This window comes from Chamaea fasciata, unplaced genomic scaffold (genome assembly GCF_029207755.1).
Source record: "Chamaea fasciata isolate MVZ Bird 193981 ecotype frontalis unplaced genomic scaffold, bChaFas1.0.hap1 SCAF_3, whole genome shotgun sequence".
NCBI lineage: Eukaryota > Metazoa > Chordata > Aves > Passeriformes > Sylviidae > Chamaea > Chamaea fasciata.
The window spans coordinates 106944709-106957195 of NW_027094088.1; the positions used below are offsets into that span (position 1 = coordinate 106944709).

The window sequence follows — 12487 nt, forward strand, 5'->3', positions numbered from 1 at the left end:
AAGGCCTCTGCAAGGAAGGTTGTAAAGTCACAGATACAAGAGAAATGGAACTTGAATAGGAACTTAGGAAAAGTGCAAATGGGGGTCAAGACCAGTGGTTGGGTAAGTTTGAAATGGGGAGAAAGTATCAGAAAGTTTAGAGGGAAAAGTAACAGTCTTTAAGACATGAAATGATAGGAAATTGGTGTGAGAAAAATGTCGTTGCTGTAAATGAAAGTGGGAAAATGGACCATGACAGAGAAAGGAAAAAAAAAAAGTGTTCATATGTGAAAAGGGACAGAAAGATGCTTCCTCCATAAATATATGCAACTAATAAAGCAGGTGGTGCTGTTCCTGTGAAACCAGAGACCTCAGTCACTTTGGCCCTCAATCAAATATAACACCCTTTGTGCCCAAACCATCCGTGGTCTTTAGCTGAGGCCCGAAGTGTTCATTGTTCAGTGAGACTTCAGGCATCACAGCTCTAGCAAAAGCCTGAGACTCCCCTGCACAGAAGTGAACATTCAGATCCCATTTTTGGTTTTGCTCAGAATCTATCATTGTGCTTTACCTCAGCTGAAATTGTTAAAAATAGTCCCTGCTATAGCACCCACAGGACAGAGTGGTTTATTTTCCCCTATTATAGATCTGACAAAAGCCTGCTGTTATTTCTGTGCCCTCTCTAATGATCTGCTTGCTCTCTGGAGAGCACTGACCCATTTCAGCATAGAATAATTAGCCTTTCAGACACTACTGTGTTTCCATTAAAAAGACATAAATGTGCAAGGTGACATTTATTTACTTAGGCCTGAAAAATATGCACCACAGATGTTGGGGCTTGGGAGAGCTTCAATTTCTTTTCATTAAACAGTTGTATATTTGCATGCTTTTGTGTTATTAAACACTAGTGCTTGGCTGAAATGTTTCCTGTGGAGTTTCCTTGGGGGAAGCAGGAGAGCACAGGGATTATTTGGGTCTGGGTTTCACCATGAGACCCTTTGGCAATGCTTTGGCAGCTCTTGCTCAAGCCTGTCAGTAGCTTTGAGCACAGTTACACACCCTTGAGGTCACTTTTACTTCATGTAAGGATTCCATGTAAGGAACTGTTGATGATTTACAGATCTGTCTGAAGAGGAATGTGTTCAGGGTGTTACACTGAGGAAATGAGAACCTTGACCTATTGCAAACATAAAATAAAGCCAAAGTCCTTTAGTATTTAAAATCAGCTCTTCTGTCATCTTGATCACTGGCTTCTGAACCGCCAGGGTATTGCCCAGGTGAAAAGTATATTATTCATCTTGATAGCCACTTTGGTCTGCAAAGTTGGAGGGAAGTCTTAGCCTTAAAAGTCCAGGCAGCATATAAAACATGTAGGTTGCTTGGTAGTTCACATCCCCACATGGAGATGTGGCATGCTATCATTTCATTTTGTTAGCACCAATAGGCTCTATAAAAGGAGGCATCACACAAGGTAGGTGCTTTATTGCAGGATGGAAACACTTTCATAGGTTATTTTAATCATTATGATTCTTTCATGATGTGTGAAAGTTGATTGTTGCTGTAAATGAAGCCATTGAAGGCTAAAAAATAAAAATGCTGTGATGGTAAAAATCCTTGGAGTGCAAAAAATAGGAATTGCTATAAAAGGCAGTAATTTATTCTCTGCATGAGATTTTTTTTATCATAAGGATGCTTTTAAGGTAATTCTGAAACATATACAATTGTAGTCTATATAGCTGAGGAATATTTCAAGGTGCATTGTTAATTTAGCTAATTTTCTATGCACTGTAATTTATCTATTATTTAGAACTGTTATTTTTTATGTTAACTGAGAGGCTTAACACATTTTTACTATGTTAAGAATAAGTTATTTTTGCAGGTCTTGTGGTTTTATTATTTTGACCCATATCCAGTTCATATTGCATCATAATGCCATTTTTACTAATATTATTCTAGTATGTTCAAAACTTATTTCCATTTGGATAGAAATTCATTAGCTCTTGATTTTGATTATAACAAATTATTTTAACATTTCTGTGATAATGCATTCTCTGTGTTTCTGATTTGCTAATGCTGAAGTATTTTATTTTCATTTTTAACCCTTCCAAATTTAGGAATTGTTTTTGCTTTTTTTTTTTTCTGTGTATATATATTTCAGTTGTTTAGACCTACTGGTTCCTGCTTTTTTCTTTTTTTTTAATATGTTATGTTTGTAACTTCTGACTGTCTGTGTTGAGCCAATCTTACCAACAAAAATATCAATTGTTTCCTGTTTCTCTACTTCTTTACAAAAAAAAATGAAAAGTAAAAAGTAAAAATAAAAAACTCTTAATGGGAACCCTGGCACTGTCTGTCTTCTCTGTTCTGCAGAAATGTTGAAGGAGTTGAACCAGCAACGCAGAGCGAAAGAGTTTACAGACCTGAAAATTATTGTTGAAGGCAAAGAGTTTGAAGTCCACCAAAATGTTCTAGCTTCCTGCAGCTTGTATTTCAAGGACCTGATTAAAAGGTTTGCCTTCCTTCCAGCTGTGATCTGCTCTGTTCTTTTGTAGGGCGCATTTGTGTCGCTTTTTTTTCCTCCCCTCTCTTGCAGGTTTATGAAGATTGAATCTCCTGTCACAGAGCCAGTAGCCATTCTTTCCACCTCCTCTGAATGTATTTCCAAACTGAGACTCAGATCCATTTGTTACACATCTGACTCGTACAGTGTAATTATTTCTGATGAGTAGAGGCTGGTTTTGGCCGAAGAAAGTGTTCCACCACTGAGAGATCTAAGATTTAAACTTCACTGCTAATGGTGATTCAGTCCACAACTAAAAACTACTGCTGTCGATGTTTGCAAGGGACTCTGTCACACATGACAAAAGTCTGTGCTTCTGGCTGCAAAAAGCCACCAGCATTCAGGTGAACTGTGCAGAGACATCGTGCAAATAAAGCATTTGGAGTACTGTAATCCCTTCACCCCAAAATCTTTGTTACATAGTTTTGTGTGGCTTTTGTGGGCAAAAGGATTGATATTTTTATTATTTGGGGACCTTTAAAAGAAGAAAAGACAACTGACTAATTTCTCTAGAAAAAAATTGGAAATAAAATTATTTTCTGGTCAAAATGTAGCTCAGTCTGCATGCTGGACTAACAGTAGGTTTTTCATACAGACACTTCAGCTTAGGGTAGGTACAGTATGCACATTTTCTAAATGTCGTGTCTCCACCTTCGCATTTTCCCCCCTCTGTTTCTAGCTGATTGATTCTAAACAGTGCATGATAATCTTTTTTTTCCATTACATTGATTTTTCAATTTGTATGCTTCATATACTTGCATAAGAATAAATTGGTATTCTCGTAGTATTAGTAAGTTAGAGTAGCAAGTAAGGAGAAAAAAAGAACGAGGATAACTTTCATTTTTCTCTCAATCATCAGCAAATTAATGCAGCTGCTGATTTTGCCTTGCAGTATTTTCCTGAGCAGACTGAGCCTGGACTGTGCTAAAAAATGGGATTAAAGAACATTTTGCTTGCTTCAAATCCTGTATTTAAATTTTGCCAACTAACACAATAGTGACTGTATTTTATTTCAGGATGGCATATTGGCTGGTATCTCCTTTCAGTGTATTGTGTCCTTTTGCACAAAGCTGGTTCTATAATTATGGATATATATTACATTTCTGTGATATAACTGTACTGACTGCCTTATCAATTATTCATAAAAAATATGTTGGCCTAGGAAGCATGTCTTTTCCCCTCTGTAAATCTAATGATTGCTAGCAGTAGCTATGCCAGATCTCTCCTGTCCTTTCTCTTCTGTCTGGTCATTATAATTTAATTGTTAAGGCTACAGTATATGCTTTTCAGGGTGATAAAGAATAGAGTCTACAGAAAAAGAAAAGTCATAGAACCAGCTTACAGAAACCAAATCACTGACTGTCCAAAGACTGGCATTTGGATTTTGTTGTGAAGACATCTGCTTGTATGCAGAAGTCACCAGGCAGCATCTATTTCTAGAAGCACACTGACGAATCTTGCTGCTTTATTATTTAGTTATTAAATGGAGATATATGTTAGATTGAGCACTGCTTTATTATGAACTTAGTAAACAGTATAAAAAACTGAAATCCAAGATTTTAGTCTAGTTTTCAGCACATATTGTCTTTCAGCTGCCCACATAAGGCTTGCATCCCTTACAAGAAAAACATAGTGGAAGGTTTAGCCTGTTTGCTAAACTCACCACTTTGCGCCTTCTTTCACATCATCAGCAGCAATAAATATTCCAGAGGTCGATTTGTGTCCACCATCAGGTCTTTCAGTCCCAGTTGCCTTCCATATATAACCTCATCTGCGCACATGTAACCTTGATGGAGGCTAATGGAGTTGCACAGGTGTATCCAAGGCAAAAATACCTTTATTACTGATGATGATGCTTGAATAAGAAAAAACTCAGCTTGATGTCAAGTTGAGTTTGCAAAACTGTCAGGTGAGAAAAATAAATACTCACCTGTAAACTGAGCAAATGTGTGTTTGCGAGACAATAAACTTAGGGCTATGAGGTGGAATTTCTAAAGACTTATTTTTGTAGGATATTTGCAGTGTAAAGCCTTGTCTTTCTGAAACCCCCTGGAAGTTAAGGGCTCAGATTGCAAGAGGCACTCAATTTTTTGTGGGATCATGCCCTTGATAAAACAGAATCATTATAGTTCATAGAGTTAAAATGTTTACGGATACAATACATCTAGAATCCTCTATGATATTTGTTAGCAGCTCCTTTGAGACGGCACTTAAAGCTTTATGTGATTTATATTGCACTCCTTGTATTATTATAGAAATCAAAACAAGAAATGGCAGTTTTTCTTAAAGAATAAAAGAGATCTCTTTATATTAAATATAATAGAAAGGCCATTTCAATCAGTGCAAGCCAGGGTTAAACCCTAGTGTCATTTCAACCAAAGGCACCCATGTGTCACCAGAAACATCAGTGAGAATATGATCTATTCATGAAGGTGCTATGTGCATCTATAGAAACATGCAGAAATAGAATCTTTCAGAGTATTTACTTCAGCTTATTATTTGCCACAGGCTGGTTATTATTAACCTCATATTCTGCCATTGATTCAACTGTGTGTTCAAGTTGGTATCTGATGGTAGAATAGCAAGTAGTGTCTCAAAAGAATAAAAGAGAAATGTTCAAAATCCAATAAGATCAATTATTTCCTTCTCAAAATAATACCAAAATACAGATAAAAAACATAATAGAACTAGAGTTATTGCTCATCTTGAGGAAGGCTATTTGATGAGAATTAGTCATAGCAGGGAAGAAAATATGTTGTTTTTATTGCACTGATAAAAAAATGATAACCAGGTTTGATTGTCCAAAACAATTCTAAAGTTATTTACGAAACAAATTTGGTAATGAGAGTGCATTTTGAAACCCTTTTAGTTTCTCAGAAAATGGCTAATCCTGTGCTGAACATTCTGCTCCTCATCCAGAAAATTCTCCATTCCACGTGAGTTATCTTTCAAATATATGAGCCCTTTTGATCTTAGTCTAGTCCAGTCCTGAGCCTGAGCCTGAGCACCATACCATGCACCTCTTCTGAAAACAGGTCATCCCTGTCAGAGGCTGCAGAGCACTCAACACTAAGCCAGGATTTGGTGTTCATCTCCCTCCCAACAGCAACTGACCATGGAAAACAATCTCAGCCCTTTTCAGTGCAGATTCATCTGAAAAGGATCAGGTGTATTAGGAACAGCAGGTGTGAAGTATTCCTGATACCTGTTCCACATCCCTGTGCCCACGAAGGGAGAAAGGTGAGATTCAGGCTGAGGATCCATACAGGACTACTGCAGTATAGGGCTTCAGGAGAACATGTATGACAAACATCAGCTGGATTTGGGCACTGTGCCCTATCTTATATATTTTGAGTGCACTGCCAATCACATTGACTCCAACCTTCTTGACTTTTCTACTCATGGAATAAGCCATCTTAAAACAAGGGCTTAATTTATGATACAGACAATGAAGATAAGAACCTTGAAGGCTTCCTGAAGGATCTTTTTCTCCTAATTCAGGTTCCTGTGTGCAGACAGGGCCCCTGTACCACTGAGAGGTGCTTATGTCTTATGTAAGTTACCAACATTTAGATCCAGAGTTGGCATCTAAGGCAGGTTGAATCTAACCTCACCTTCTTGACTGTTACTGCAGTCTGCAGTGAGGTGAAGGAGGAGTCCATCCCCCTTTACTATAATAGTGAGGTGGTTTGCATAGACAGTGAACTTATGATGAGTGCTCCATTGCTTCCCTCAGGGGTCCAGCCTAAGCTGGCTGTCTAAGTCTTCTCTGCAGTTGGGAGGAAAGATGGGAATGTCTGTAGGACGATACATCCCATCTCACGATAAATAGCATGATTTGCCTTCTGGAAGTGCTTATTTTTCATGACCCAGAGAGAAAGACCCAGCCTGAACCATAGTTGACTAAAAGGACATGAATGATTTCTTATGGAAACTAGTGTTTTTCTTAATGGCACATATTTCTGCTTATATGTGTACACAGAAAAAAAAAAAGAGGCAGATCCAGATTCATCAAAAAATGCATCTCCAAAATGTGCCTCTTGCGGAGCGCAGATTTTCTTATTTAAAACATTCTTGCTTTGGGGGAGGAAAGAAATGAGCTCTGCCTTTTGTATCTGCCCTAGAAGAAATGGTGGAAGGTGGGTGTGGGGGGGTGTGTGTGTTCCGGGAGGAAGGAATGAATGGAAAATCCCATGAAGAGCCATCTTTTTTGTTTCCAGCTGTATTTGGGATAGACAAATGCAGCTGCTGAATAAATGGAATTTCTGATATTTCCTTAGCAAAGAAATGTTTCACCGGAACATTTTAATTTGCTGCTTTCTTCTTCTTAACCCAGAGTACTGGAATATCTACCAAATACGACATTATTAAAAGGAAGCACTTGACATAAAAGTCTCTTCTTGGCCAAAATGCTTGCTTTTATAAGCAAGCTTTTACAAGTAGGTTTCCCTCTGGTCAGTTGCTAAAGATACACAGATCTTGTCCTACAAGCTTTATCTTTTCAAGATTAGATTTTAATGATGCTTTCTAATCTTTAAGTCATCTTGGGTGCCTGATTCCGCTGGCATAGAACAGTAAGTCTTACGTACAAAGAGATTCTGTTACAAGAAACAGTATTTTGGATGCTTTGTAATCTGGCCCTGCTACGTTCATCCTTCTTTTCCTACAAGCAGACCCAGTGACTTCATGGCCAAATTGCTTTTCCACAGTACCCTGCCTTGTTTTCAAGTCTTCAGATTTTTGAATTTTTTTTTTTCCTAAAGTACTCTCTGAGGCCTTGAAGGCAGGGCAGAAGAAGTAAAGCATTTAGGGTGAGAAGACCAAATTCCTCTTGCTTTACACCTACGCGGAAGACAAAGATGTCATTCTGCATTTTACACCATTGTGTGGAAAGGGAGCATTTGGATGCACAACAGAGAAACCTGCCACTATCCATCTGAAACAGCCTGACAAAACTGCAAAAGCATTTAGGTGTCTGGAAAACAGACTGTCTGGTTTGTGTTTACGTTCTAAAAAGCCCAAAATGTAAAACAGCAGGATGAAAGAAAAATCTACTCTTAGTGACCCCTTCATGTTTTCTTGCTTATTAAGAATCTTGCTTTTAACTCTGGGAGAGGAGCAAGCAGCATTTCCACATCTGCATACTTCAGCTCCGTTGTAGAACAGAACAAATGTGGAAACAAACTATAACATGTAGTGGAAAACAGAGAAATAAGGAGTTAAAGATATGATATTTGTTTCAGGTGCCAGGAGAGGTACATTGTGCCTAGAGAAGGAGCGCCAGGCGTTTCTGTTAAACCGTTTAAACCATGAGAATGGGAGGCTGCATGGGAGTGTAAAATATCCTTCACCCCTTACTGCGAGGGGACAGGTGTAAATTGTGCTGTGGACAAGGTTCGTCTCTTAAACGAGGCAGTGATAATTGCTGTGTGTTGGGCACAAGATCTTGGCATGGGACACAGCCCCCTGCTCTCAGTGGCCTGTTTCCATGAGCACTGCACTCGCTCTGCCTGCCCAGGCAGCCGCCCGCCTGCCCCTCGGAGCTCCCTGCTGGGCTTCAAATTTCTCAGCTGCCAGAGCTTGGAAAATGTGTTTTCATCAGGCAAAAATGTATGGTCTTCACATAAATGAATGGCAGCTTACAAATATTCAGTGGTGTTCTGCACTGCCACAAAACACATCACAGGTGGCTTGGGCTGGATGCTGCTCTGCAAGGAGGGGCAGAGCAATGTGCCCTACTCTGAAGAGAAACCATGGCAAGAAGGACAGAAAGTCTTCTTTTCAAGCCTTGAGGTGCAGCACAGAAATTAAGCTTCTGCTTGTAAAAATCTGCCTTGTAATGGCAGCAGTTTGCAGTCACCAAGCAGATTCCTGTGCCTCTCACTCCTCTCCCTCGTTTATAGCATCTTGGTTTTCTGTAGCTGGGGCTTCTTGCTCCCGTAATTTCTAGACTCAACCACAAATTCTGCAAATCTTATCCAAGCAATGATGGACGAATCACCTCTCTTGCTCCAGCTGTACCCATCCATGAGCCATGCAGCTGTCATCCAACATCTCTCAAGATGGTGGTGCAAGTGACTTACCTGTATTACTTACATCTCACAGTCCTGCCTAGGCTTAACTCTGTTTAAATTCAGGGGTGAAAGGGAACAGGTATCTAATAAGGTGCAGTTCAAGATAAATGAATCAAAGACAACAGACAAAAAAACCTTCCATGGCATAGAAACAGGAGCCATATTCATGAAAACTCTCATTTTTGGGGCAATTCCAAAATCCTGTCTTGCCCTAAAATAAGGGTAATCAAATCTCCAACTCCAGCTTGCTTGTAAGTAGCTCCAGGGATCAGTAGTTCACCCCTTTCATTTATATCATCAAGGATTAGCCTCTGCTGGATTGGGATAATGAATTTGAATTAATATGACCAGGTTATGATCACATCTGATCGCAGTGCCCTCTTTTTGCTTGCACTGTGCTGAGCTTTGGTGTCTGAAATACTCAGAGCAGTTCTGCAGAGTGGATGGGCAGGGGCGGAGTGAGAAGAGCCACATGCCCTCTCCTGCCTATACTGTGGCCATAGGTGAGGTGCTGTCATGCCTTTCATTGATGTCTCTGGATCTATAAATACTGTAGAAAAGCACTGGCAACACCCTGTAGCTGAAGGAGAAAAAAAAACAGTGCCTGACAGAATTAATTCTAATTACTGTAATGCTGATTGGGATCTTTGGGCACTGCCATAATCACAGTAGTAGTAATAAATAATAATGGTGGTTATCATTATTTTATTATTGTTTTCCCTCTAGACATTGCAGTGATGAGAAAGAGTCTTGGATAGACTACCTAGATAATTACTTGTATAAATTTCACCACATTCCTAAGAAATAGATTTATTAACTGCATGCCAGCTCTGTGCTAAGCTGGTTTTTGATGGTGTAATAAATATCATTAAAAGAAATCAGATAGGAGTTGGGTAAGGGTTTGAGCTTTAAGTTTGATGAGAATAAATTTTTTATTCTGTCAACTAACTATTAATCTTCCTTCCTATATAATCCCCCAGAACCTTCTTGCATCTTTCATTTACCTTTAACAAATAGTAGCTCTCACCCAGTTTGTTTTGCCACTGAATTAGGCTGCCAGAAATACTTGCAAACAAGGTAGATCCCACACTATTAATAAATTGGCCCAGTTTTTTTTGCTTCTCCTCTAGTACTTTGTGAGATGCAGTTTATTCTCAGTCCCTAGGAAAAGTCTAGGTCATGAAACACTGTTCTTCCGAGGGCACTTGATATTCACTTCTTCATTCACTTGCTAGTCGTTTAAGCCAGCATCTTCAAACTCGTCATCTTCTTTCTTAAATCTCAGCAGGGAGCCAGATTTGTGCCTCCGACTGTGATCTCCAACACTGTAGCGTCACAGGCTGCCGCTGATCCCGCCTTTAGAAATGGTCCTGGCTGAGCATTTAGATTGTGTTCCTTCAGTGAATGGCATTAAGGGTATATAGGAAACGTGGCTCTTTTGTTTGCTTTATTTTATTCTGGCCATGTTGTCCGTGAACAAAAGCATTTGCTCTTAATCCCATTGCTCGTCTTGGTTTGTAATGATCATTTCTGTGATGGTGAATTAGCGGGAGCTGCTGGTGCGTGCCCGAGCTCACAGCCATTAATTTTCCTGATTTTCTTCTGATAGAGCAGGTGCAAACTGGCAGCATTTGACCCTAATAAGTTACACTAGTCTTGCCAGATTTTGTTTGCCTGGAACAAGGAACATTATTTGTATCAACATCCTGATAAAAAGTGAGCAAATGGATTTGTTGGTCAGGTAAATTTTCCTGACGAATTTGCAAGCCTGTGTTTAAACAGTGTAATTTATTTAATCTTGTGATTTTACTAGTTCTTTATTGTAATAATACAATAGAACCATTACAGTACATGTTTTTTTCTCTCATGAGACAGATGGATAGTGACTGAGGCTCAAAGATAACGTTTATCTACAGGATAGAATAACAAAGGCAAAGATTTGCAAGTTAATACATCTTGAGCTGATAAAACAATTCCAAAGGAGAGGCGATGCTGGGGTGTAATTTTTTTTTTTTAATCCTGTTTGATAAAACATTCAGTGCCTTTTGACATACGTATTGCAGTGATGCTGCTCTATAAATGTCCCTTCCTGTCATCATTTACATGATTGATTACCTTGCAGCTGCATAAACTTGTATAACTTGGTAAATAACCTATTACTTCCATATGCATATGTTTCTTGGTGCATGTTGTGGAAATATATGTTGTATGTTTGGGCATCTATGCTTTTATATCTCATGAACCCATAATTATGATAAATCAAGATATTCAGTACAAAATACAACTTTCCATGTAGGGTGCTGAGTCTTGATCTGTACATAGTTGAAGGTTGGCTATGATTTAATAAAGTTTCTTTTCTGCTTCTCACAAGATACGTAGATATACTGGTTTTGAACAAATAATTACTCTGAAGACCATAAAAAAATCAAATAGCGGACAGTTAAAATGCAGCATCATTGCACTCTCTTCTTTGCCTGAAGTTTCAGTGCTTTAAGGATTAAAGTAAAAAGTTAAAGTTCTACAATAAACAAGACGTACAGTCTAAATTGTGTCGACTTGAACAGCAGTTTCTAATGAGCACACAGCTAACAGACTCTTAAGCCTCATGAGAAGCTGCCTACCCCAGTCTGGAGTCCTTTCTTTGGTAATCAAAATAATTTGACAGAGATAAAAAGAAGTAGCTTTTCTTTGGTTAAGTGCTTCATCTTACATGAAAATCTTGGATTTCCTGTTTTCTGGAGTCCTAAATACTGTCCAGGGAACAAAGCAATTTAATTTGATTTTTTTTATTGTCCTGTCTATCTTGGTAGAAAATATGTAGCTCTCTTATAATGGGAACACAATTACTTTAGGGTAAACATTTATATTCCTAATTATGAAAACAAGCCAGCAAGATCAGCATGTTGAGCTGATAGGGCAAATCCTGGGAAGGCGTTGGGGTGGAGAGGCCAAAAGGCAGCTGGGTGATGAGACAGGCCATTGCTTTGGTCCATGCAGGGAGGGACCAGCCCCAAAATATCAGCTTCAGTTTCCTCAGTCCAGGGTGGAGCTGGAGCTCCTCTCTGCTGCCAGCAATCCTGCAGCCTCCTGTCAGCTCAAACAATGTGTTTTTAGTGGATGAGATTCAGATCCCTGAGTTGTATGAGACCCTGAGCTATAGATAGTCAAAAACAACAATTCTTTTTTTCTTACACTGCCAGAATGTGTTTTCCTATTCCTTAAAGATAGATTCTGAGTGAAATATGAACAAAATCGAGGTTATATTATGGAGTTAGCTCTTTCCTGCTGTGTCCTGCTGGGAGAAGCAGGTAGTGATGGTAGGCTCACAGATGGACCTTGAAGAGACAAAAGGAGAAAGTTATACACCCATTTGTCCAGGGAAAGATCACAAATAACAATTCTAAGTGTGTTTTTACTTTAAAAGATAATAATTTATTTCAGTGCCCTTTTGGAGCACAAAGCTTAAATATACGTCATACCTCTGAGTCTACGGCACGGTGAGTCATATGGCATCATATGTAAATAGGTGTCACAGACTCTGTCAGTCCTCCTGTTCTCAACCAGGCAGCCTGGGCGGAAGCTGAACCAACTGTTCCTAGGCAGTAATGTACATTTACATAAAATGTTCCACATTTTTCATGTTTATTCCGTGCAGATGGCTCCATTTTGAACATCCAGAATTTGTTTTGACTTTGTGACTGTAGCTTGTAAACACAGCGTTGGCTGGCATCTGCACTGGGTATAGGTAGCTTTTCATATTTGATCTAAAATTGAGTGAAGCTGTAGCCAAACCATTAGTCAGTCAAAATAATGTTGCAAGCCAGTTAAAGGCAGCATATCCAAACCAAGAGGGTAGGCTGAATGAGAGGCGGTA

The 12487-nt window shown here is 39.1% G+C and overlaps 1 protein-coding gene across 2 annotated transcripts in view; it reads left to right on the forward strand.

Annotated features, from left to right (window-relative positions):
- Positions 1-12487, forward strand: part of KLHL29 (kelch like family member 29) — a 390541-nt gene that overhangs the window by 317892 nt on the left and 60162 nt on the right. For both annotated transcript variants that reach the window (XM_066180004.1, XM_066180005.1), the window contains one exon: positions 2350-2488. In XM_066180004.1, the coding sequence (XP_066036101.1) occupies positions 2350-2488 (139 nt within the window). The remainder of the gene's footprint in view (positions 1-2349; positions 2489-12487) is intronic.